Source organism: Quercus suber, unplaced genomic scaffold (assembly GCF_002906115.3).
Source record: "Quercus suber isolate HL8 unplaced genomic scaffold, Cork oak 2.0 scaffold_349, whole genome shotgun sequence".
In the NCBI taxonomy this organism is placed as follows: domain Eukaryota; kingdom Viridiplantae; phylum Streptophyta; class Magnoliopsida; order Fagales; family Fagaceae; genus Quercus; species Quercus suber.
The window spans coordinates 421,538-447,690 of NW_027069801.1; the positions used below are offsets into that span (position 1 = coordinate 421,538).

General features: G+C 32.8%; 2 protein-coding genes across 4 annotated transcripts; one reads left to right on the forward strand and one right to left on the reverse strand.

Annotated features, from left to right (window-relative positions):
* Positions 1-262: 262 nt before the first annotated feature.
* Positions 263-5,302, reverse strand: LOC112025388 (protein CHROMOSOME TRANSMISSION FIDELITY 7). Of its 3 annotated transcripts, none has more exons than XM_024058059.2 (6): positions 4,235-5,302; positions 3,379-3,643; positions 2,978-3,073; positions 2,636-2,704; positions 1,333-1,685; positions 263-538 (listed from the first exon to the last, which is right to left on the reverse strand). In XM_024058059.2, exons 1-6 carry the CDS (start codon positions 4,393-4,395, stop codon positions 385-387), a joined length of 1,098 nt encoding a protein of 365 aa, XP_023913827.2. In that variant the 5' UTR covers positions 4,396-5,302; the 3' UTR covers positions 263-384. The 3 variants fall into 3 exon arrangements, with proteins under 3 accessions (XP_023913827.2, XP_065616069.1, XP_065616070.1); XM_065759997.1 differs by lacking the exon at positions 263-538 and having other exon boundaries at positions 1,274-1,685; positions 4,235-4,566; positions 4,820-5,301; XM_065759998.1 differs by lacking the exon at positions 263-538 and having other exon boundaries at positions 1,274-1,685; positions 4,235-4,566; positions 4,656-5,301.
* A 1,222-nt stretch (positions 5,303-6,524) lies between these two features.
* Positions 6,525-23,615, forward strand: LOC112025384 (uncharacterized protein At2g38710). The gene is made up of 7 exons (XM_065759996.1): positions 6,525-6,625; positions 8,032-8,035; positions 11,340-11,348; positions 17,174-17,293; positions 20,587-20,701; positions 21,283-21,376; positions 23,106-23,615. Exons 1-7 carry the CDS (start codon positions 6,535-6,537, stop codon positions 23,309-23,311), a joined length of 639 nt encoding a protein of 212 aa, XP_065616068.1. The 5' UTR covers positions 6,525-6,534; the 3' UTR covers positions 23,312-23,615.
* Positions 23,616-26,153: the final 2,538 nt, after the last annotated feature.

Here is a 26,153-nt window from a genome sequence, read left to right on the forward strand (position 1 = left end):
GAAAAAAAAAAAAAAATCAAACCCATCAAACGATCAAACCCAGCAAATGGAACCGATCAACCCATCCACCAAGCAAACGCAAATCAAACCCATTAAAACAACCCAGAACCGATCAACCCATCCACCACCACCGAGGGAACCCGATCTTTGCCAACGTCGGACCAATGTAGGTGGGCGTGGACCTCTCTTCTCGAAGATACAAGCGTTCAGGTGGGTGAGGAGTGAAAAAAAAAGCATACTTTCAAATGAGCTACAGTACCCGTATAAAAAAATAATCACCCGCATTTTTCACTTATTTGCTACAGTGTTTTCAGTTTCAACAAAAATAAACTGTATCCAAACAAAAATAAACTATATCCAAACGGACCTTTAGTCTAGAAATTTTTAATTAACCATCTGTGGATTTAGACTGTTGGTTTTGTACACCAAGAAAGATCCAGTGCTAAAATAATTGGATGCCAGTGCCTCTCCAGCTGAGGTTGGCTGAGAGAGTGCCAGTTGAGAGAGTTCAAGAACAGAACCCATGCAGAAACTCATCCTGCAATTAGCATAAAATAAGAGAACAGCCAAAATAAGAGCAAACACATTGGCAACTGATTAAGAAAAAGCAATCGGTTCAGTTTACTTCCAAGGGATGCAAAAAGGTTTCATATTTGCGTTGAAGAAAAAAAATGATTGTGAAATGTTCCACTCCGTTACAAGAAACAAGTGATACACAATTCATATTTGTTACTAAGATATCCTAGGTTTGAACTAGTCTTGATCTTCATTTAGCTGACATGATTTGGCTGTATGTGATGGAAATACTTGAAGATGCCATATATAATTCAGGTATTTTATCAAAAACCCCAGTGAAATAGAACACATAGAGATGAAGTGTGTCAAATGACTCAAATTATAAAAAACCTTACCTCACAGCATCCAGTAATTGGCTAGCTATGTGCTTTCTTCTGTTAGAGGGAGTGACCCAAATAGCTCTAATGCCACAGACAGCAGGTACCCCTTCGTTTTCACAAATGATTGCTCCATTGAGATTCCCATCCAAAACCTCAGAACTATTAACAGAACGGGTTCTTTTCTTGACTTCCCTTTTAAAACTGATATCCCCAAATTGGAGGGAGGTTGAACTTTGTCTTGCCACTTCCTTGGCAGAAGTGCCCTCAGATCCCCCATTCGATGAGCATGAGCAAACTTTGAATGCTTGTTTTATTGGTTCTGCAAGTAGGCAACCTACAATCCTTTGGGAGGAAATAAACAGATAAAAAAACCCCAGTGAAATAGAACACATAGAGATGAAGTGTGTCAAATGACTCAAATTATAAAAAACCTTACCTCACAGCATCCAGTAATTGGCTAGCTATGTGCTTTCTTCTGTTAGAGGGAGTGACCCAAATAGCTCTAATGCCACAGACAGCAGGTACCCCTTCGTTTTCACAAATGATTGCTCCATTGAGATTCCCATCCAAAACCTCAGAACTATTAACAGAACGGGTTCTTTTCTTGACTTCCCTTTTAAAACTGATATCCCCAAATTGGAGGGAGGTTGAACTTTGTCTTGCCACTTCCTTGGCAGAAGTGCCCTCAGATCCCCCATTCGATGAGCATGAGCAAACTTTGAATGCTTGTTTTATTGGTTCTGCAAGTAGGCAACCTACAATCCTTTGGGAGGAAATAAACAGATATACCTGCCAACATGAGAAACAAAGCAAAGAACGGCAAGTCAACACCTCAATGCACTATCTTATACAACAGAGGCATGACCCCTGATTCAAGTACTGTTCTTCCAAAAAAAAAAAAATAGAAAATATAGCAAATGACTCTAAAATCTACAGATAGCATACCAGAACCCTCTATCTGGTGCAACTAGACCATAAGGAGGTTCATCTATTACAGCGGCAGAGTGGGGTTTTAAGGGGAGGTTTGGCCCAATCAATTGCAAGATGGAATTAGGTACATTCAAATAGAAGACAACTCAAAAGTGTTCACCAATTGTGATATTTGAAAGTCTGTCATGCCTTGAAGAAAATGGACGCTGATCCAAGATATTATTAATTCATCAGATGACTGCCAGGAAGTTAGAATTAATCATGCTCATCGGGAAGCAAATAGAGTAGCTTTGCTGTGTTAGAATTGGGTATTGTTATGGATAATTTCAGTCATGGGAAAACAGATTTCCTCCATCAGTAGGAAGAATTTTAGGAGAAGATGCTGGGGAACTATCATTTCCATATACTTTTGAGTCTAGATTATTGTTTTTCTGTTTCTAAGAAGGCAAAACTAAACACACACACACTCAACACACAAAGAATATAATAAAGTTCAGTTCAAAATCCACACACATGTATGTATGAGAGAGAATTCAAGGATGAGAAACTTATGCAGACAGATGAACAAGTACACATTTTAGCATTACAGAACTGGAAGGAACCATAAAGCAATCATCATAGAAGTTGTAGTTTGTTGAACGTGAATTCATAAAATTGATGTTCTATTTTGGAATCATTGAAATCTGAATGGAATCAAGAAAAATTTAACAAACAAATCAATAACAGTGAAAGAATCCTCTAGCAATTTCTTTCATTATAAGAGGAAATGAAACCTTATGAAACTATCAAGTAAAAGATAATGCCGATACCTTACAACTCTTATGGAAAATCCATCCACTTCCAAGCTCAATCTCCATCATTTTTACCACTTCCTCCACCTGCCAGTACAATATTGTCCCAATTTATTACCACAAAGCATTAACTCACAAGTCCCATTTGCATACCAATTAATATAAACTAACAAATTTTCATTTTTATTGGTAAATTACACATGCATCTAATGGATTCTAAATCAGCAACCTCACCCTCTACATATTCTTATGGGAGGAAAAAGTTCCATTTAAGCCAAAACTCATTAGTGTAGGCATAAGCTAACAATTACAAACCATCTTATTCATTAATTTCAAAGAAATCACAAATTAAACACGAACCTTGCTCCTGTGTGCAACAGGATCACAATCTAACACCAAAACAATTCGACCACCTTCAATTGAAGGCATATGGACAACCCTTTCACTGCACCAACCCTATAAAAAATTAAAATTAAAAAAATTTATTAAAAAAAAAAACTCCAAGTTAGCAATATAAAAAATAAATCACTAAAAAATAACAGTGCTAGAGAGAAAATTTTCAAAACTTTTTTCCCACAACTTGTCAAGGTAGCAAATTATGATTGGTGTAACACTATTTTCACATCGAGCCATCATTGATAATTCTTTTATTGTAAACCAATTATAAAATGTCACATCAACAGTTGTGGAAATATCATGAATTTTTTTGTCACTAGACTTAAAAACAAACAATGAATCACATAGTTCTTAATGTAATATACCTTGAATGGAATCCCAAGGGTATAGTCTCTATGAAATCCCTTGTGAGCCTTCTCATCCTCTTCCTCTCCAGGAGCATACTTGACCCCGCATGTTGAACATGTGTGTAAATTAAAATCAGACTGACCCAAATCCAAATGCAACTGTGCATAAGTTCTCTTCTTATTCGTCTTAATTGCTCTTTCAGAACTCTTCGATTTCGCTATTGAACACAAATTATCTGAATTGGGTTTCTTCCCTAGTATGTCACCGATTGACCCATTGTTACTGTACACCCAAAAAAGTGTCATAGAATATATAAATTCATCATTATTCTTCAAAACCCATGTGTGCAAACAAGTTGAAATACCCAAATGTTTAACTTAATTGATTATTGTTTAGATTCCCAGATAACAAAACAGTGTACTAAAGCCAACGAATATATAGAATTCATCATTATTCTTCAAGACCGATGCTTGCAAACAAGTTGAAACACCCAAATGTTGAACTTAATTGATTTATTTAGATTCCCAGATAACAAAACAGTGTATTAAAGCCAATGAATATATAAAATTCATCATTATTTTTCAAAACCCATGAATGCAAACAAGTTGATACACCCAAATGTTTAACTTAATTGATTATTGTTTAGATTCCCAGATAACAAAACAGTGTATTAAAGCCAATGAATATATCAAATTCATCATTATTCTTCAAAACCCATGTATGCAAACAAGTTGAAACACCTAAATGTATAACTTTTAATTGATTATTGTTTAGATTCCCAGATAACAAAACAGTGTATTAAAGCTAAATAGAAGCAAAAATGAAGAGCCTAAGTTATAAGATCATTCAAAACCCATAAACAAAGAGCTTTACCTATCTGGGTTTTGAGCTCTGCGTGAGTAGGTGTTGAAGAATTGGTGCTGTTTGTTCTCCCAGATGGTGAGTTCGTCAAAAATGGGAGGTGGGTCCGGAGACTTGGGTGCTATAGAAGTAGAAATTGGGTTTTTGAAGAAAGTACTGATCTTAGCTTGCATTGTTGTATGGCAATGTGTTTGGTTTTCTTGCCTAAATTTGCCGGAAAAGTATTTTCAGTGTTTGGTATTGCATGTAAAACCTATTTTTAGAAAACCCAACAACCACAATCACCACCATAAACCCAGCCACCACCGGCAACTACAAACCCAGCCACCACATAACCAATTAACCTGAAAAATCATAGTCAAAATCAAAACCCATTAATCTCAAAATCAATGTCAAAACCCATAATCCACCGCCATTGAAACCCACAAACCACCTTAGCCAACGATCCACCACTCCCAATCGGCCACCATCAACGCTTAAACTCACCCCCAACCCACCACCATTGAAACCCATTATCAAAATCTCAAAACGTTCCACAATTAATCAACAAGAATCATGAAAGGAAGCAAAACGAAATAAGAAATGGGAGGAAGTTACATTTATGGCGGAGACCAGTGAATCTGGGCAAGCTTGTTGTCAACACCATAAAGACAATGGTTGAAAATCTGAAATGGAAGAGTGAAAGTGGAGAGAGATGAAAAGTGTTTTCAGATTGCAGAGGAAGAGGAAAAATGTTGAGTAGTTGGCGGGCAATGGAAGTTTTGAGCGGTGAGATAGAATTTTAGCTTGTATTGGTAGTGTAATTTTGAGTTGGCTTATTTTTACTCGTGTCATTCATCCATTGGTTAGTCCCCCCAAACAAGAGTGCTGACCTGGAGTGAGTGGCTCATAGTGATGAGAAACTACCTTATCGGTGGAGGGGCTTGCAAGCACGACGGTGGGGCCGTGGCTTCACCAGCGATAGCTCTCTCCATCCTTCGACTTGGGCTTGGCGTGAGTGAGTGAGGAGATAAATTTGCTGAGGAGAGTGAAAATGATTTGAAGGTAAATTGAATGTGTAAAATGATTTACAGATGTGGTGTGATGTGGGGTGAGTATATTACAGTCAATTGAAATCTATTTTCAGTTTGATCGGAAATTCTTATGTTGCCAAATACCAATAACGGTGTAAAACAATTTCAAGAATTCAATTATACCTGAAACAAACGCAGCCTTAACCGACACGTTCAAATTCTTTTATGCTTTTATTATAACTTTCAAATTTAAAATAAATAAAAAAGCGCACCCACATTCTATCTCTCTCTCTCTCTCACTCTCAAAGGAGAAATCCATTTTAGCCTTTTTAGGCTGTCTTGATTGAAATTAGAATTAAGAACCCATGCGCATATCTCAATTCACAAAAATGATTCTAACATTGTCGCTATTGTCAGACGAAAAAAAAAAAAAGTACCATGTCAAGCAAAAGAAAAGAGCCCACCAACCGGAATTGCCAAAGAAAAAACCAAGAGAAAAGAAATGAAAGGTAGGCAAATAATGTAAAGGTGATGAGTATTATAGGAAACAAAAGTAGTCACCATTTTAGTGTTCATTCGATAGCACCTTATTTAGCTAAAACTAAAATTTTTTTGTTAAAAATACTGTAAATAAAGCTTAAAGGTAGTTAAAATAGTAGTACAATAAGAGTCATGAATAGTACCAAAAAGTGTAATAATGTCCATAAATAGTAACAAAAATAAGCTGAATAGTAGCAAAAATAGTAACAAAAATAAGCTAAATAATAATAAAAAATAGCTTTTTAAGTCAATGTCAAACGCACACTTATTATATTTATTTTAAGAGAAAAAAAAAAGTTAACTATGTAATTTGCAGAAAGAAGCCGTATGGTTGTGTAGAAACACTTAAAAAAGACATAGCAATAGCAATAGCAATCACATGAGAAAGAGAGAGAGAGAGAGTTTTGTGAAGCGTGGAAAGCTTTGCTTTGTGTTTGTGTTTGTGTTTGTGTTTTATGTTTAGTGTTTTAAAGTGTTTGTGTTGTGTTATGAGTTGTGATTTTCTCTCTCTTCCATGATCCTCAATTATTTCAAGGACCATCTTTATTTATCTTTCCCAGACTTTCTCTTTTTTCATTTTATTTCCCATTAAATACAAACCAGGGAAGACCAAAAACAAAACCAAACCCAACAAACAAACACCTTATATGTTCTGATCGTTTTTTAACCTGTAAAAACATCAAATTTTACATTCAACAAAGCAAAAACAAAAACATTTTTTGTTTGTTTGTTTGACGTTTCTTAAAGAAAAGAAAAAAAATGGCGGCGGCTAACCGTGAAATGGTTGTGTTTTGCTTCGACACTCTCGTCTCTTACTACAACAGCCAAGATGCTCCTCCTACAATAGAGGGTCTATATGAAAGTTGCTACATCCAAATATATATATATATATATAAGCTGAATTATCTATACTATTATTTAAGTGGCTTCCCATGTTTGGGTTCTTCATTTCTTTTATTGAAAAATGTCTCTACATCCTTATGTTTAAGTAGAGACAAAACTAAAGGACAATCACGTAAAAATACAGCTCTAACTCCCACTAAAACATTGCCTAAAAAATAGAGTCACTCTCCTACTATTTTCAAATTACTTTATCAACTTATAAATTAGATTCTCAAAATAAAAATTATATATATAAAATAAAACGCGAAAAGCGTGTGTGATAAGGCTAGTAGCATTTAATGTTGTTAAGCTCATGTTGCTCCAACTCATCTATCACGTCATTGGCCACATAATCATTTTTTTCTTATTTATTTTTTATTTCTTCTTTTTTAGAATATTAAATATATAAATAAATTGACTTTAAACATATATTTTTAGCGGTTTTAACTTTACATATGACTTTTTCTTTACCCCAATAAAATCAACAAAGAATCAAAAACCAAAAACAATGTCTATACATATCTATTTATATTATATATTATAATATAATAATGGAAGTTTGCAATAAATTTTATAAAACTTTTTTGTGTTACATCACTAGAATCCTTTCTTTTCTCTTCTTTTTTTTTGCATTTTTTTACTTTATTCAACCTTTCATCATCTTCAACTCCTGGCTTTTTAATTCAATGATTCATCTCCTCAAGTCATTGTCTTCTTTAATTCCTAATTTGATTCTCTTTATAGATTTTTAAATTTTCTCCTTTATATCTTGTTAAATTCTACCGTTTCATTTTATTAAACCTTTCATCTACTTCCACCCTTCCTCTTCCATCTCATTTTTCATATAAATTTCTTATTACTTCATTTCCAGCTCTCTCCTATTCCTTCCAAGTTGTTCACAACAAAAATAGTCAATATTCTTGGTCTCTCTCCAATATTTTTTTTTTGGGTGGATTTTTTTTATTGTTTCAACTACACTTTTTTTTGTTCACTAATGGTTCTTTTTGTTATTATACTGTTGATTTAATTATCACATCACATTTGTTTCTCTTTTTGGCAAATTTGTATCGATTTTATTCATATTTAGGTCTTTTGGTATTCTAATTCCCAATCACCTATTCTTTTTCTTTATCCCATTGGTTTGATTTGATTTGGGTTAATACTTAGTTGTTTTGTAAGTTAGAATTTGATTTTTTTAGTGATCCATTTGGATATTCAACTATGAGACTTTACTAAGTTTTGTTTATACTTTAATCCTTTTGGGTAGATAAATTTGTAATTTTTGAGAGAATGTACTCTTAACAGGTATTAGAAGTACTTTATAGTGCCACTTATTCAGACAAAAGCAAAGGTTAGTCAAACCAAAATAATTAGATGAGTGACGACACATAGCTTTTCCAATTGTAATATTATTATTATTATTATTATTATTATTATTATATAAGGATACATATAGAAACTTAATTATGAGATTTTGCTAATAATTGTTTATTTAATACTCTTCTTGGATGGACGAATTTGTAGTTTCTGTAAAGAAAATAATCTCAATAGATTATCATTGGTCCAAATAATCATTGTTAAGCGATGATTGATATACCATTTTATTTGTTTGCAAAGCATCTTCATATGGGTATGTTTTGATTCGGTATATATTTATGAATGTATTGAGATAAGCAATGTATTCAAGAAAAGAAATATGATCAAACTTTGTATACTTCAAAAGAGATAGATTGGTTTGGGATTAAAGATAACAATAAAATAGAAGGCTACAATTTGAAGTTTTATGAATGATGGAAAAACTCTATTTTTCTCATTCGTTTCTAACTATCATGATTGAAAATTTTAATTCTCCCTATATTCTATTACTAGCGAATTGACTCATAATATGGGTAAATGAAAATTTTAATACAAAAAAGAAAGTAATATATATATATATATATATATATATAAGGGGAAAAGCTTACAACCAAGCCCAACCCAGATGAGACTGGCCTAAGATGGAAGCCCTATACAACTAGATTGTAGAGGTGGGTGGTCAAGGTCAACACTTTGATCCCTGGTAGCTACATAGGGGTAATTAAAGAAAGATGATCAATAAAGACAACAATACATGAGAAGATTTATGGTAGGAAAAGAGAGATTCTTATTTAAGTCCTTCCTCAGGCTAGTCGAGAAACAATTGTTCTTTAGGAAAACGCCTCTTGATTTTACAATGGTTGCTTTCTCTCTAAAACTCCCTATTTCTCTGACCCCCCCCCCCCCCTAAGGGTGGATCTTCCTTCCTATATATAGTTGTATGGATTGCATCTCAGCCTTCCACTTGGAAGGCTATTGATCTTTCTCTAGATACTTGTCCCATTACTACTTTGTTGGTAGCAGTTGAGCGGGCTACAGGCTATGGGGGCACTGTTGAGGGGTAAATGTGTCATTAACGTGGCAAACTGAGTTGGTATAGTGCATTAAATGTGGAGGTGATGGAAACTCTATCTGAAAGTTGCCTCCTACCTTTGCTTATACATCACTACAATCCTCCTCAGCCTTTAACCTTATGGTCTTGGTGGCTTATCTCTCGTATTTCGAGAAGTATCTGTTCCTCAAGCTTCTCGAGCGGGTTGTCCTCCTTGGTTTCCCTGGCATGGCTGTTTTGATTGTTCTGGGCCTGGTTTGGTGAATAGTTAGGCCCAGTTACACCTCAAGTGTATCCTACTTGATGATTCCCTCTCTTTGGGCTTCCTCCTCCCATAATATATATGATTTTTTATTTATAGAGATCACAAAATTTCATTACTTTAAAAAGAAAAGAAAGTAATAAAACGTTGTTTATTTAACAAAAATTTATTAGAATGTTGCCCTTCTTTGTTTGGACCCCTTGGTAAAGGGATATATAAACAAAGATCATTTCTTAATTAATAATTTAATATGTCTAAAAAGAAATTTTCTTATGAAAAAAAAAAACCGCTTTGTTACAAATGACTAGTCTTAATATATGATTTTATGAATATTTTAAAAAATAAATTATCTATTATATTTTATTAAAAAAATAAAAATATTCTTGCACATTGCATGAATTTACAAGTCTTGGTGGCTTATCTCTCGTATTTCGAGAAGTATCTGTTCCTCAAGCTTCTCGAGCGGGTTGTCCTCCTTGGTTTCCCTGGCATGGCTGTTTTGATTGTTCTGGGCCTGGTTTGGTGAATAGTTAGGCCCAGTTACACCTCAAGTGTATCCTACTTGATGATTCCCTCTCTTTGGGCTTCCTCCTCCCATAATATATATGATTTTTTATTTATAGAGATCACAAAATTTCATTACTTTAAAAAGAAAAGAAAGTAATAAAACGTTGTTTATTTAACAAAAATTTATTAGAATGTTGCCCTTCTTTGTTTGGACCCCTTGGTAAAGGGATATATAAACAAAGATCATTTCTTAATTAATAATTTAATATGTCTAAAAAGAAATTTTCTTATGAAAAAAAAAAACCGCTTTGTTACAAATGACTAGTCTTAATATATGATTTTATGAATATTTTAAAAAATAAATTATCTATTATATTTTATTAAAAAAATAAAAATATTCTTGCACATTGCATGAATTTACAACTAATTATGGTAAAAATGGTGACACACAGGTTGCAGTTAATTTCACTTGAATTCTATACCTTTTAGCCTATTAGACGCCATGGGAATCTCCATAAAGCAGGTAGACGACCAGCATACAGGGACCTAGGATTGAAATTGGGAGCCCTATATGCTCATTTTGTAGGGAAGCTAGCTAGGCAATAATTGCAAGTTTCTCTTTGGTCTGTAGTTTGAGATGTTATTGTGTGTTTCTATTGCATGCTTCTTCACCCTCACATAAGGGTGGACCTCACACTTACGGTCCACTCTCATGTGAGGGTGAAGAAGCATGCAACAGAAACAAGGTATTCTTTTTCCCCTAGTTGGTGTCCACTGCCTAGTGGCTTGGGTAAAGAATTAATCAACCCCAATGACTGGATGTCATATAAATTGTGACACTTGGAACCAATGTGATATCCCTTTTTTTTTTTTGGACTGCCGTGCAAGTTTCTCCAAGGAATTTGCTTCCACATGGATGCTATTGTCATTAAAAGAATTATGCTCACAACTTTTGATACAATTTTGTGTCACAATTAACTATATAGTAAGTTATTATTAGTAAAGATATGTCTTTATATGACCCATTGATACATCATTTTTAATCACAACTCACTTTGTGATGAGTTGCGACATAAATTTTGTTAAAAATGGTGTCCCTAACATAATTCTAATAAGAAAATGCATTTTGCGTGTTAGGCAATGTATGGTGTTATCTAACTTGCCATGGGCTTGACCATCTGTCTATCACTGATAATAAAACTCTTTAGGAGGAGGTTGTGCCATGCACCAAATGATTCACTCGAGGGGTTTAAAAGAGGGAATCAAGGCTCCGTACATCATAGCATGGCAGCTATGGTTGGGTTTGGATACGATGGATAGTCACGGCGCGTTTTGCTTCCTGCGTTTTCTCTTTTTTTTTTTTTTTGCCGCAATTGTTGACATTTTGGAGACAAAATTTACTGTTCACGCACTGTTCATGCACTGTTCACGCAATATTTAATATTAAAAGTGGGTCCCACGATACTATTTACACATTTAAAAATTATTTTGCTACAGTGTTTTCAGCAACAATCAGTTTTTATCAACTTTCAGCAACAATAAGTGCTATCCAAACGGACCCTATGTCTCTAGACTCCCCATCAACAACCAACTAAGGAAATTCCCCTAGGTAGTGTTTCAGTGGCAATATTTAGATTTTAAATCAAATGATTTAAAATACCTTGATTCTAAATCCTTTAATTTATTTTTTTTTTTTGTTTGGATTTTCTTATAAATGGAAGGATTTGAAATTTATCATTTGAAATTTTATTGTTTGAATACCTATATTTAAATTTGAATTTGAATTTGAATCAATAAAATATATTTTTTAAATAATTATTTTCTAAAATCTTTCGTATTTTAATTTTAGTGGCATTTTTAATCCATATATGTAGGGAATGAAGAAGCCATTGATAAACCGATTGACAAGATGATGACTAAATATCTTCTATCATAAGCAACTAAAAAAATGTTTACCAACTCTAGAGAGAGAGAAAACCCAAAATACATGGGTTTTTTTTTTTTTTTTTTTTTTTTTTTCACAACATTCAAGATCTCAAACTATATTAGCATACCCAAAATATGTATTTTACACAACATCTAAAAGAACAAACTAGCACTCGAAAATAGAACTAATGGGGACTAAGTGGAAGTTGTATCCAGTCTTTCTTATCATCATCATCATTTGAAAGACTTTTCAAATACTTATAGTCCTTTGCACATTCATGCATTAGTTTCTCAACTATTTTAAATATTTCAAGCTAAGGAGTCCAGATACCTTTGAAACATTACATATATATCTTCACCAAAAAGTTATGGTTGCTCTTGATTTTTCTTTGCTATGAAGTACTCTTTTAGACAAGAACAATGCTCTTTTAGAAAGGAATCAATATTTGCAAGACTGCAACTTCAACTAGTGATTTTTCCTACTCCAGTTGTCAATAACTTTGTTTTTATAAGCACCTTCTTTTGTATTTTTCTAAGGAGTAAAAAGAAGAAGCAATAAGTTAACTGAAATAAAATAATTTGGACACGGAAAAGGGAAAAAATAAAATAAAATCAGGGCATTATGTAAGCATTGTATTAGTGATAAAATATGAATTTTAGTTAGCTCAACTGGTAAAATCGTTAATAGTTGAATAAAAGATCTGGGGTTTAACTTTAATTTCCGTCTATACTAAAAACTGATTGGTGTCTTGGTCTGATGATAAAGAGTTATTATCAGAAACGGACGTCATAGGTTGAAACTCTCTTAAAAAAAATATTAATGATAAAATTATGCTTAATTAATAAACTAACAATCTATACCCACAACATAGTAAGCACATGAAAAAGACATGTTCATATATAAGTGAGGGCATNTTTTTTTTTTTTTTGGACTGCCGTGCAAGTTTCTCCAAGGAATTTGCTTCCACATGGATGCTATTGTCATTAAAAGAATTATGCTCACAACTTTTGATACAATTTTGTGTCACAATTAACTATATAGTAAGTTATTATTAGTAAAGGTATGTCTTTATATGACCCACTGATACATCATTTTTAATCACAACTCACTTTGTGACGAGTTGCGACATAAATTTTGTTAAAAATGGTGTCCCTAACATAATTCTAATAAGAAAATGCATTTTGCGTGTTAGGCAATGTAGGTGTTATCTAACTTGCCATGGGCTTGACCATCTGTCTATCACTGATAATAAAACTCTTTAGGAGGAGGTTGTGCCATGCACCAAATGATTCACTCGAGGGGTTTAAAAGAGGAATCAAGGCTTAAAGTAATGTGGAATAATGTTTAAAAATAAGAAAGAGATAGTGTCCTAAGTTTTAGGCTAAAAGGAAAAGATAAAAAAAAAAAAAAAAAAAAAAGGCCTAAAACTTAGGAACATTAAATTACTTTTTTAACCAATTGGTGTTTTTTAATTTACAATTATTTAACTAAAAAATAGGGGTATTTTAGAGAGTTTAAAAATTTGTGTGGGGGATATTTTAGTACAAAAAATGTTGAAAACCAAACAGAAAATTCTGTTATTAATAGAATAGATAGATGTATGCGTTCAACCTAATATCGGTTTGGATCAAAAACCCTAAATTTTAAGATTCTTATGCCACACTTAGGGCCAATTTGGTAAGAATATTTAAATATAATTTTTTGTTTTGCAATTAATAAAATGGTGGATACCACACATGAATATATTGTTTGACTGATGTTCTCTATATACAGTTTTCAAAAAACTGTACCATATTTTCTTTATTCAGAATATGATTTTGAAAACAGTTGAGAGGATGTTTTCAAAATATAAAAAATGTTTTTAATGACATAGTTGTAAATAAATTGAAAACTGTAGACTCCATAGATTTGTCCAAACTCTTTTCTATCTCTTAAATTAAGGAGCTTATTTTTATCATAAAAAATTTCTCACATTTCAAATTTGAAACTTATCATTATAAAAAAGAAGAAGAAGAAGAAGCTATTTGAACTATATTCCCTTATAATTATCTACACACAGATATATATACTAGCCTTATCACACACACTTTTGTGCATGCAATGAGGCTTTTTTTTTTAATTACTTTTTTATAGTCTAGTGTCATAATTTTCCTTTTAAAAAAAAAAAAAAATTGGATAAGTTTGTTTTGAAGACATGGATTAGTAGAAGAGTGTCCTACTTTGTAAGCATTTTAAATGGAGTTTGAGATATATTTTTACTGAGTTGTCTTCAAATTTTTTCTCTATTAAACTTAAAGTTTAGAAGTACTTACAAACCACATAAAAGTCCATTTCATATAAGAGAATTATCTTATATATGTATATATAGAGAGAGAGAGAGAGAGACAGAGAGAGAGAGTGAGAGAGAGGGAGAGTAATCCATAGATTTTACAAGTCACTTTTTGTAAATTTTTTAAAAAAAATATAAAAAAATAGACATGGTCTTCCAAACTTTTTTTTTCCCAATATTTTGAAAATTTTTCTTTAAAATGATATACAAACAAGTATAGTGTAAAAATTATTATTTGAAAACTAGTTCCAATTTCAATTTTTTGAAAATTATTTTTATATTGTTTTGAAAAAAAAAAAATTCTCTTACTAAACAGAACCTTATATATTCATAGTTCTCATACTAATTATATAAAGTCAGAGATTACCACGAAGCATGGCTTTAACATTATAGAAAGCCCCACCAAATTAAACCCAACAATTATAAAAGCAAAAACACAAGCGCATCTATCAAAAAGCACAAGATTAAAAACAAAAGCCCAATAGACTGAAGTAAAATTTTCGTGTAAAGAAAATATATAATCGAAGAAGAAAAATCATGCAAAGCTCAGACAAAACAGCCACTTAGCTTAGACAAACAAAATACTTCTAAGGACCCAGTAACCATAGTAAATAGAGAAAGATATCAAAATCAACTCAGTCAATAAATCACACATAGCTGACAGCTCACAAAGTCATTTCATCAAAGACTTAATTTGCATTTTCAATTAGTCCATCATTGTTGAACTCTAAAAACATTATAAAAAATCCAACAATTCCTTAACAAAACTGAACCAACACAGTTTACTAAACCTCATTTATAACTCCTAAAAAATTAAAAAATTCAACAACATTGCCATTCCTAAGTCCTAGCCTTACAATAGATACAAACCCACGTAAACAAATCCAAACAAAACCCACACAACCCAAATACAAACGAAAACAAAATTTAATTTTTTTATGCAATTAGATTTTGTTTATATCAAGTGCTATGATATGGTGGAAAAAAATTAATGGGTATTTTTTAATTATTATTTTTAATTTTTCTCTTGAGGTTGTGTATAGTGATTTGGGGCTACATTATTGTCTGGCTAATTTTATTTTATGTTATTAATGTGTTGGTTTGTTTATCAGGATTGCTAGTTTCTTCACTATTTTAATTATGAGATTTTGGAGTCAAATTAATTTCTTTTTAATGTTACTGTCCTGAATGCACGTCAATTGTTCCATGATATGTAATGGGGCTTCAGTCTGTGACTAAATTTTTACTTGTTAGTGTTTGCCATTCAGTTGTATTCCTAATGCATAATTGTTAACTTAATATTGTAGTTTATGCATTAAAATTAACAACAACAACAAAAAATTGCAGCTAGTGTATCAACTTTGTATTGTAGAGTGACAATATCACCATGTATGTCATATTAAATTATTTTTATTTAGGTCAGAAGCCTTTACAATTTGTAGTTGCTACTCCCTATTCCTTGATTTACCATGGGTAGTTAACTTCACCATTTTATTGTTTAAGTTTTTTCTGTTACATGTTTTTTCATTCACTTGTGTTAAAATATATTAGGATATTACGATAAATATATAGATTATAGTTCTGTAAAATACTGCAGACTACCATGGTTACCATTACAGAGTCTAATGTATTCCTGTATACACCCTACGATTTGGCTCCTTGTGACATACAGTTTAGAATAGTAACAATGTAACCATTAAGGGAAAGAGGGGTGGGGATTTATATCTTCCCTTGTTTTGATTTGTTTTTAAAGGAGAGGGGGATGGATTTGGGGGAAACCCCTCCCAACCCACTATTTTTAATCTCCCAATTTGAGGTAATTTGGAGGGGAAGGGATCCTAGATTATTAAATTCTTCCATGTTGACCTTAATATTTTTAACTGTTGAGTTTAATAAAGAAGGGTATATTTTTCCATTTTCTTATATATTACAATCAAATAAGAAGAGGGGTAATTTTTATGTACTTCCATTTTCCCCTTATTTAAATATCCAAATAAGGGAAGGGATATCTACTCTATTAAGGAGGAGTATCTATCCTCCTCTTCTTCACTCTCTAAACATAGTGTAGAGGCTCTACCTTTTCTGCTCTTTTTTTTTTTAAATTTTTTTGGAGGAATTGGGGGGGGGGTTGGGGTTGATAAGTAAGGTGTTGGGTTGTTTAAATGTAGAAAATGGGTGAAATTATAACATTTCCATTTTGTTGATCTCCTCTTCTGCCTTTTGAAGCTGTGACTCAAACCTGGTCAGAACCCCTAAAGTTGTTTTTCATTGGAGTTGCTGCTGAATGCACTTTTTTCTCTTTGTAACAGCTTATTATTGCTGCTTGCACATGCATTTAACATGTGATAAGGGATAAGTGTCTCCTTGTTGTTTGATACCTACTGTTCTCTACTTTCTTTTTCTTTTTCTTTTATAAAATTCTTTTGTTAACTAAGACCTATATAATATTGGCCACCTGACTGTTATTGGTTGCATTAGGTATATTTTTCAGTTACTTATATTCATCTGAGCAGTGAAGTAACTTCAGCTAGGGCTTTATGTTTTTTTTGCTTTTTTTTTTTTTTTGCTTTTCGACTAAGAACATTCTGCTATAGCAGTGCTGGATGTCATAAAAAAGTTCTAGCTTTTGTTTTTTTTTTTTTTTGGTTGCTTTTACATTTTCCCCCTAATATTATTTTTTGCTAGCGTACTGACATGGGATGGAGTTGTAGTGGCTCTTCAAGTTCACTGCACTAGTTTGAAATGGCCGTTCCTTTAACTGCTTTTTTTGCTTCATTTTTCTTCATCACTGGTATTACAATATTTTTGCTCTATGTTTGGCAGGAACATCTCCCATTACATGGCTTGTGCATTCACAGTCCTTGATTCGTTGACTTTTGGTTTTGATGAATCCAATAATACTATCATGCATTTCCCCTGCAAATTTGTTTTTGATGGTTCTTGGATATACGTTTAAATTGTTGTTTATTTCATGTTTTCTTAAAGAATGCTATGAGGAAAGAATTGTATGGTTCTGTAATTTGCACAGTAGAACTTTGTTTTGCATGATATCCTTATTGAACACAAATAAATACTCTGGTCCAGCCCATTGTTTGTGACTTGGAAGAAAGTGGTGAATGGTGGGGAGCCTCGCTTACGTGGATGTATTGGAACTCTAGATGCTCGTTGGTTGATTAATGGCTTCAGGGACTATTCTCTAAACAGGTACTTTCCTCTAAACTATTTAGTTGCTGTTCATTCTGGCGCTTGTACTTAACACTCATGGACAACAATACACCCCCCCCCCCTTCCCCCCTACTCTCANACAGAAGAAGAAAAAAAAAATTAAAAGAATGACAAAGTTTGGCTACAAACTTGGTGTAGCCGAGAGTTATAACTCTCACTAAAAAATAAAAAAAAAAAAAAAAAAAAAAAAAACATAGTTACATATATTTAAAAATAATCATTAAATATACGTTTTTATGTTCTTAACTTAAATGTCAAATTCTGTGCTAATAAGATATTATTTACTATTTGATCCACAAAACATACCTATTATGAATAACTTTAGACTATAACTATAAAGGCTTAAAATTTAAATATTTGATTGATAACATAACTATTAATTTTGATTTTTTGAAAATCTTGCAAGCGTGGAGGATATAAAAAAAAATGTTATCCAATGGTAGATTATTAAAATTCACATTCAATAAAAAAAAAACCCGTAGACGTTTTTTTGTGGATTCAGATTTAGTACTAAAGAAAAAGAGAGATACAAAGTTTAAGAGAATGAGAAGAGTTGAGAGAGACAAACCTTAATGCCAATGTGGTTTCAGCTTCAACGTTATTACAGCTGAGGAAGGGTGGAGAAGAAGCAAGCTGTGGAAGAGAGATTTTTTCAAATCAACATATTTGACTAGATTTGGGCTAAATCCAAATTCATCTCTTTTTAAGTAACTTAAATAAAGAATTTGGATTTAGAACTCTCATATCCAAGTCCATAAGCTCAAATCCAGCTTCTAAACAAACCGTAGAGGTTATGCCAAGTTCAACTATACTCCTTCACAAACTTATCACATTAGCAGTTTAGCACCAACATTGAACTCAAAAAACACGTACACAAACTATTACTCTTGTATCTCAACCGACACATTCAAATTCTTTTATCCTTTATTATAACTATCAAACTAAAAAAAAAAAAAAAAGAAAAAAAAAAAAAAAGAGAAAAGCGCACACACATTCTATCTCTCTCCTTCTCAAAGGAGAGATTCATTTTAGCCTTTTTGGGCGTCTTGATTGAAATTAGAATTTAGAACCCATGCGCATATCTCAATTCACAAAAATGATTCTAACATTGTCACTTTTGCCAGACGAAAAAAAAAAAGTACCATTTAAAGCAAAAGAAAAGAGCCCACCAACCGGAATTCCCAAAGAAAAAACAAGAGGAAAGCAATGAAAGTTAGGCAAATAATGTAAAAGTGACGAGTATCTATAAGAAACAAAAGTAGTCACTATTCACTCGCCAAAAATACTCACAAAAAAGAAAAGTAGTCACTATTTTCGTGTAGTTAAATGCAGTAATTAAAATTTTTTTGTTGAAAATATTGTAAATAAAGTTAAAAAATAACTAAATAATATAATAAGCTTATAAATAATACAAAAAATATAATAATATCTATAAATAATAATAAAATAAATTAAATAATAACGTAAATAATAATAAAAATAAATTAAATAATAAAAAATTGACTTTTTAATGCCAATACCAAACCCACTTATTATATATGTTTTGAGAAAAAAAAAAAAAGAGGTAACTATTTAATTTGCAGAAAGAAGCCATATTGTTGGGCAGGAACACTAAAAAAGACATAGCAATAGTAATAACGATAGCGTGTGAGAGAGAGAGAGAGAGAGTTTTGTGAAGAGTGGAAAGCTTTGCTTTGTGTCTGTGATTGTGTGTTTAGTGTTTTAAAGCGTTTGTGTTGTGTTATAAGTTGTGATTTTCTCTCTCTTCCATGATCCTCAATTATTTCAGGGACCATTTTTATTAATCTTTCTCTCTCTTTTTTCATTTTATTTCCCATTAAATACAAACCAGCGAAGACCCAAAACAAAACCAAACCCAACAAAACCTTATATGTTCTGATCGTTTTTTAACCTGAAAAAACATCACAAATCCCCCCCCCCCCCCCACTCCCCCCCTACTCTCAGAAAAAAATTTTGGAATCAAAATTTTTTATGGTGTTGACTAATTAAAAAAAAAAAAAAAATTGATGGTGTTTGGCACACAGAGCACATGTATTGTGTGTATTTTTTTATATTGTAGCCATTGACAGTATTTTGGAAAGTTAAATTTTGGCGTTATGAGATAAAAACGGAGGGAAAACCATAGTATGCTATTGTGTCTGTGAGAGAGAGAGAGAGAGAGAGAGAGAGAGAGGGGAGGGAGAACATCTTTGAAGAAACTTTACATGGTAAGAGAAAGGGGAGAGACTAAAGAATTAAAAACAATAAAATTTCTGTGTTGTTCTCTTTTGTCTGTTATCATTGCAAGTAACTGAAAAGGTTTGGGTTAATTACTAAGTCATTAAGTTGGAAGAGTGATGGTAACTCAGGGCTTGGCTTTGTATGAGAGTTCATATATATAGTCTATGAAGGGCATTGAAAATAGAAATGGAAATATATATTTGTAATATTGAAAGTGATGTTTAGGTTGGTCCTTGCCTATTTGCAAAGTTAACAAAATAGGTGATCACAATTATAAATATGAGGGTGCCCAATTTTTCTTACAATTGCAGAATATAGTTACAAATTATTGGGTACTGAAGCAGCTTAGATCTATGGCTCTGGAAAATCTTATTTTGCTAAAAGACTTCAATGATTGGTCTTATCAATAAATGGTCACCACTGAAGACCATGCTGCTCTTTTTGTGCCCCATTTTTTATGCTAACCATGTTAACCCTGAGCTAGATGTGGTTTTACTTACCATTTTAAGAGCTGTTAGATCTCCTTATCAAGAGCTCCCATGGATGCATGCATTTGTTTGAATCACTTTCATACTTTGAAATTATTATAGGGCATGTGGCCCATTGGAGCCCTGAAAAGGTAATTAAAAAAAAAATGCAGATGGCTTTTCAAGTTCAATGAATATGAGAAAGTCCTTCTAATGGTTTAAAGCTGGCTAACAGCTCTCAGCCTCTCACTATCTTAGAAATGGAGCTTCTAATTACTCCCTTTGCCAGGGGAAGCCTCCTAGAGATAGCTTTGTTCTGAGATTCAGATTATTTATCTTGGAAATTGGCAAGGGGCCTATGGTTCTTTGGCATTGCGTTGTGATTGAGATCTAGATTTAAGTTAAGCCTGAGGTTAAGCAGGGTTTTCCTTGCCTCATCCAGAGGATCGATGAGGCTGGAGAATAAGGATGTTGCAAATTTTGTTTTATCTATTTTTGGTCCATCCTTGTTGCTATTCCCATTCCATGTCTCTGAATCTAATTCTTATCTGTGATTTTTTGCAGCGCTTTGAGGGACCGCAGGTTTCCCCCCATACAGGCTAAAGAATTACCTTCTTTGGAGTGTACAGTTTCCATTCTGACTGATTATGAAACTGCTAACCATTATCTTGATTGGGAGGTATCTACCTATTCACTTTTTGACTTTTGTGGCACCTTAGGTGGATGAATGGACATATTTAATTTGTTATCCTCTGCTATGATCTATTGCATTCTAATGCAATCTGATAGCATTTTCTTTGCCCCAAGGATACCCTGGGCTGGCCCTGAGTTCTGACAGTTTGGTGTGTTATAGTTGTGTCCCTGGTTAGGGATGATGTAAACAGTGAGATTGATTGAACTTGTTAAACCTAATTTTATGAATAAGTTGATTTTAGAATATCTTGTGGGAAAACATTTTCCCTTGTAGATATTTCCAAATGCATCCACAATGTTTGGATTGTGGAATTTTCAGATTGATTAATGGTCAAGATCTGGTGGTAATTCGATCTAGAATTAATCGTTTTAAATATTTCAGTTGGTAATGTTCTTACCATGGTTTCCCTACATATAGGCTAAAGCATTACCTTATTTGGAGTGCACTGTTTCCATTCTGACTGATTAAAATGGAAAATGCTAGTGTTCTACTTTAGTGAATTCTTGTAATATATGTTTATTTCTTGTCTTTTCTCACTCTCTGAACTTAGTGGGTTCTTGTTGCAGGTTGGAAAGCATGGTTTAATTATTGAGTTTACTGATCCTGATAACAATACGAAGCGAAATGCAACATATTTGCCTGAGGTGGCTGCTCATGAAGGTAACAATTCTTACTTCGGACAAATCAATTGGGTGAAATTTTTTTTAATTATTTTTCTATTGTGAAAAAAAAAATAATGAAAATGCTTTGACCTACAGATTTGTTCTGATTGTACTATAATCTTCTTGAAATATATTAGTTCTTTGTGTCAAATTTGATGTTGAATGGATGAACCATCAGGCTTGTTTCTCTGTTTAAAAGTTTGTTACTTCACTTGCTTTCTTTCTATTAACTGCACAGGTGTTCTTACCACTTTCCACTGAGGACATGAACCAAGATTCTCTATAAGGCTGTGTTTGTTTTGGGTGTAAATGATTTCCGGAAAATATTTTACACCCGGGTCCATGTTTGCACCACCTGAAAATAAAGTCAAACTGAAAATAGAATTCAGTTTGACCGAAAAATTCCTTGCCAAGCCGTAAAATCATTTCCGTTCCCATTTTACCTTCAAATGCTTTCCGGAATTACTCACTCCTCTCACACACACACCAACCTCATTTCAACTCCAGCCCATGCACCAACCTTAAATCCACACATAGTCTGATGCCAAGCTCTGGCCGCCCAGCCAAGCCAAGGCCAGCCTAGATCGTGCCGCCCCCTTTGCCCAGATCACGCCACACCACTGAGATCGCACCCCAGCACCGGTGAGATCGCACCCACTCAACCTCACCACCATGCTCCACCGCTGCATGTCTCCGATCCACCATTGCCATCACCCAAGCTACCCTCCTCCATGAGCTCCGATCCACATCCAAGCTACCCATCTACCCACATAACCCAATCCCCATTTCGGCAAACCCACACCTACCCAATCTAGCTGCCGCCGTCCTTCGTTGGTACTGATCTCTCTCTTTCCCGATTTGGCCGCCGCCGTCCTCTGTTGATACCAATCTCTCTCTTTCCTGATCTAGCCGTTGCCGTCCTCTGTTGATACCGATCTCTCTCTTTCCCGATCTATCTCTCACTCTTTCTTCCTCCTCTCACCGAGTATATTATGTATGTATTGTGAATAAATTATTTTATTTTGATTTTTGGTTGTGTTAAATGAAATTTTCTGTTATAAAATTTGTTTGGTAGCTGAGAAAATGTGAAGCATTTGTAGGAAAATAGCGTTTTTAGAATGTTACCAAACACCGAAAATCGTTTTCCGGACTATTTTCCATTGCAGAACCAAACACCTGAATTTCATTTTCTTTACAGGAATTCATTTTCCCCTGCATTCATTTTACACTCGGAATTCGATTTACATCGAACCAAACGCAGCCTAAATCTCTTGTTTAGTCAACCCAAATGATTAGTTCAACCTTAATATGTCATTTTTGTTTAGTGAACACTTTTTTTCCATTTTTTCACTTTCTTCTGTTAATCTGCTCTGATGGTTCTTGTTGTTTTTCTTATGCTTTATTACTACCAGATTAGAATGGTAAAATATTCGTCTAGATTAAATTTTTTGTCTCTTTCTGCCACATTTTGTGGTGGAATGCCAGGTGACATGATGAATTGCCTTTATGTAATTATATTAGTTTTCTTGGAAGCTAGAGTTCCATTAGTGGCTAGGGTATCTTTGGAAGAATAAGATTTTTTATTCTAAGGTTACCTTGAGGTGGATTTAGTTCTCTCTTTTTCCCCCCTCCCTCTGACCAGGAATGTGATTGTACGTAGAGCTTGTTTTTGTTCAGCTAACTAAGCGGTTTGTTTTTTGGGTCTCTCTGTGTGTACTTTGGATTAGGTTGGACAAAAACGGAGGCAATAGACTCACTGATGCGAAAATCTGGTTACAATGGCACTATTACTGAGTCACTTCGGAAGCGTGTACGACTGACCCGATACCAGAGCACATTGTTTACAATGAATTACAGTGAATATGTTGCCTATGTGAAGGCAACCCGAGGTGCAGCTCCAGCCATTGATGGGGCTAAGCCTGGGAACTATTGATTCTTCCGAATATCTTTTGCTAAGACCACAAAGTTAGTTTGGTCTAAGACAAATTTCTATTTAGAAGAAAAAAGAACTGGGTTGGAATGGATTTGTTTGTCTTCCAGCCCAGACCCATAAGTAATTGTTGTGACCTGTCCATATCATTCTTCAAATTCATTTGATTTTGAAGAAAGAAACCAAAAGAACAGGTTTCCTTGATTTCAGTTCCCAGCTTTCACATTCAGCAGCTTCTCTGGGATAGCTGTGCTATTGTAAAACTTCTCAGTAACTTATAAATCATCCCAGACTGTTTTAACTATAATCATGTTTGTCTTCAGCTCCAGTTTCAAATGATAATTGTTGTCCCAATGGTTGGTGGTTAAAACATTTAGTTCAGTTTGTGCATTATTAGTGACAATCTGTAGACAAGAAATATAGCCATGACAAAAACCTTAACCCAGGAATCAATTAATTGCCCCAAAATATTATTTGCAAGTTTGTATGTAGTTTGCTATAAAAGGAAAAAAGTAATGTGTAACTGCTGCATATTATATAGTATCACATTATTTACATGAAATTTCCCTTCAAAAATTCATATGAAAGTGGAGGAAAAAAAGAAGATAAATAAACAAAAATAAAATGACAAATTTACATATTTTATGTTTGGAATAGGCAATTACACTAATTGGACCAAGTGATACCATGTTAATACCCAATTGTTTGATATTTGCCTTTTGTTTTGGCTCTTGCTTTTTTGTAACATATTTGTTACCTAAAATTTTCTAAACAATAAAAATTAGTCTTAAAAAGTTCATTTGCAATTATACAATCCTTTCGGTTGCTGTAAAAATTGAGCAAACAGTAAAGAAAACTATTATTATTATTATTATTATTATTTTTTTTTTCATTTCCTAAACTTTTTCATTTACCAACTTAACTCAAATAAATAACCCTACAACTAAATCAGCACCCACTACCACCAAAATATCTCAAATTCATAAAGAAAGTTCAAAAACACATTCAAACCTCAATTTTGACAAACAACTCATCCGAGTTTGAACCCTATTTACAATACCATGAAGGCTTAATGCATCTTAGGGTCAAGATGCATTTGGGGGCTTAAGATGAGGGGCCTAGATGCATTTGGGAGCTTAAGGCAAAAATTAAATTGAGACCTTTTGTATATTTAAAGATAATTATTTAAAAAAAAACTAATTTAAATATTATCTAAACTTTATTCTTTTGTTTTAAATGCAAAACTACTGATTAACATGGATTACGTAGATTTTTTTTTTCTATTAGAAAGTCTATAGACACAAAAAAATTAGATACAAAAAATTTGACAAAACTTTTCATACATATTAACGTAGCAAATTGATAGTAGTAAGTAAAAAAGTAATGTTAGAGGCAGACTTAGATGAGAACTAATAAAAGTTTACCAACTCAGTTATTGTGAAAAATATTGTGAATTTTTTTGTATATTGCCCTTTTTTTTAGAAGCGCTATATTCACAACATTTTCACAATAAATCATAAGTGTTAAGTTGTAACTACTTCTAATTTAAATCCACCATTGATATTACTTTTTTACCCACCAATAATAGTCAGTAACAACATGCCACTTAAGATTTATTATGAAAATATCATGAAAAATATTGAGGACATAACATTTTTTTTTCTTGTTTTTCATTTGGTAAAAAAATATTTTTTTTATTTATTGACTAATATTTGTGCTTAATTAACTATTACAATGAAAGAAATAGTTAAAATTTGGTCTTTTTTATTTTGAAACCTTAGGCGATCGTCTTATTTGCTCATACTATAGAGCCGGCTGTGATATATCATCACTTCATTCCAATGCCAATTTTTTTTTTTTAATTAAGATTTAAAAAAAAAAAAACCTTAAAATTAATGTTTGTTGTTGCAAAATCAAACACCTACGTCATACCAAGTCATGACAATTGAGCTCCACTTAAAAGCCCGTCCCAAATCATATCTATGCCTACGCAATATCAAGTCATGCAAGCCCTAGCCAAGTTCATTCCATTGTTGAACCTTACCTATCGAAAATTCTACCTCAAACTCAAACTCCAATATGAAGCAAGATCAAATGGTCACTTTTCCCTATTTTAACATCTCATTCTAAAATCAACATTTTGAGTTTTCAAGAGTGATAGAAATAAAAAGGATTTAGGAAAAATGGGAGAGGGGGGGGGGGGGGGGAGATAAGGAAAAATAATAATAAGAAGAAAATGAATATTTTAAATATTTTTTAAGTAAATTTTATTTAAAAAATAATATTTTAGAAGATTAATTGACAAAAATATGATGTAGTGATCACCTCAAAGTTTAAAAATTTTAATTAATAATAGAAGGAAAGGGGGTTGTACTTGAGGGTTTTTTTTGCAATTTACTCTTGAAATTAGCCTCAATGTTAAGAAAAGAATTGTTATTTGTTTTAATGTAATCCTGTGGTGTTATTGTTTATCTTATCATCCATTAGACTTAAAAAGAATTGTAAATTTTTTAAATGGATTTTGTATCTATAATTTCTTAAATTTTTCAATATTTAGTCACTAAAATGGTTGTTTTAACTAAATTATTTTTTGCCTAGTGTGTATCATTAACGAATTTGTTCCATCTCATTAAAAAAAAAAAAAAAAAAAACTTGTTCCCGCTTCTCTACTGGTAATTTCATTAAAGAATTTCGGCTTTAAATTCTACCATAATAATATTGTAATCAAAACCTTCATTCAACAAGATATTGAGTGGTTGTCTTGATCGATTGTCTCATTGTTCACTTGTTTGATTGTTTTTTATTTTGTTTTTTTATTTTTTATTTTTTATTTTTTATGGGACCT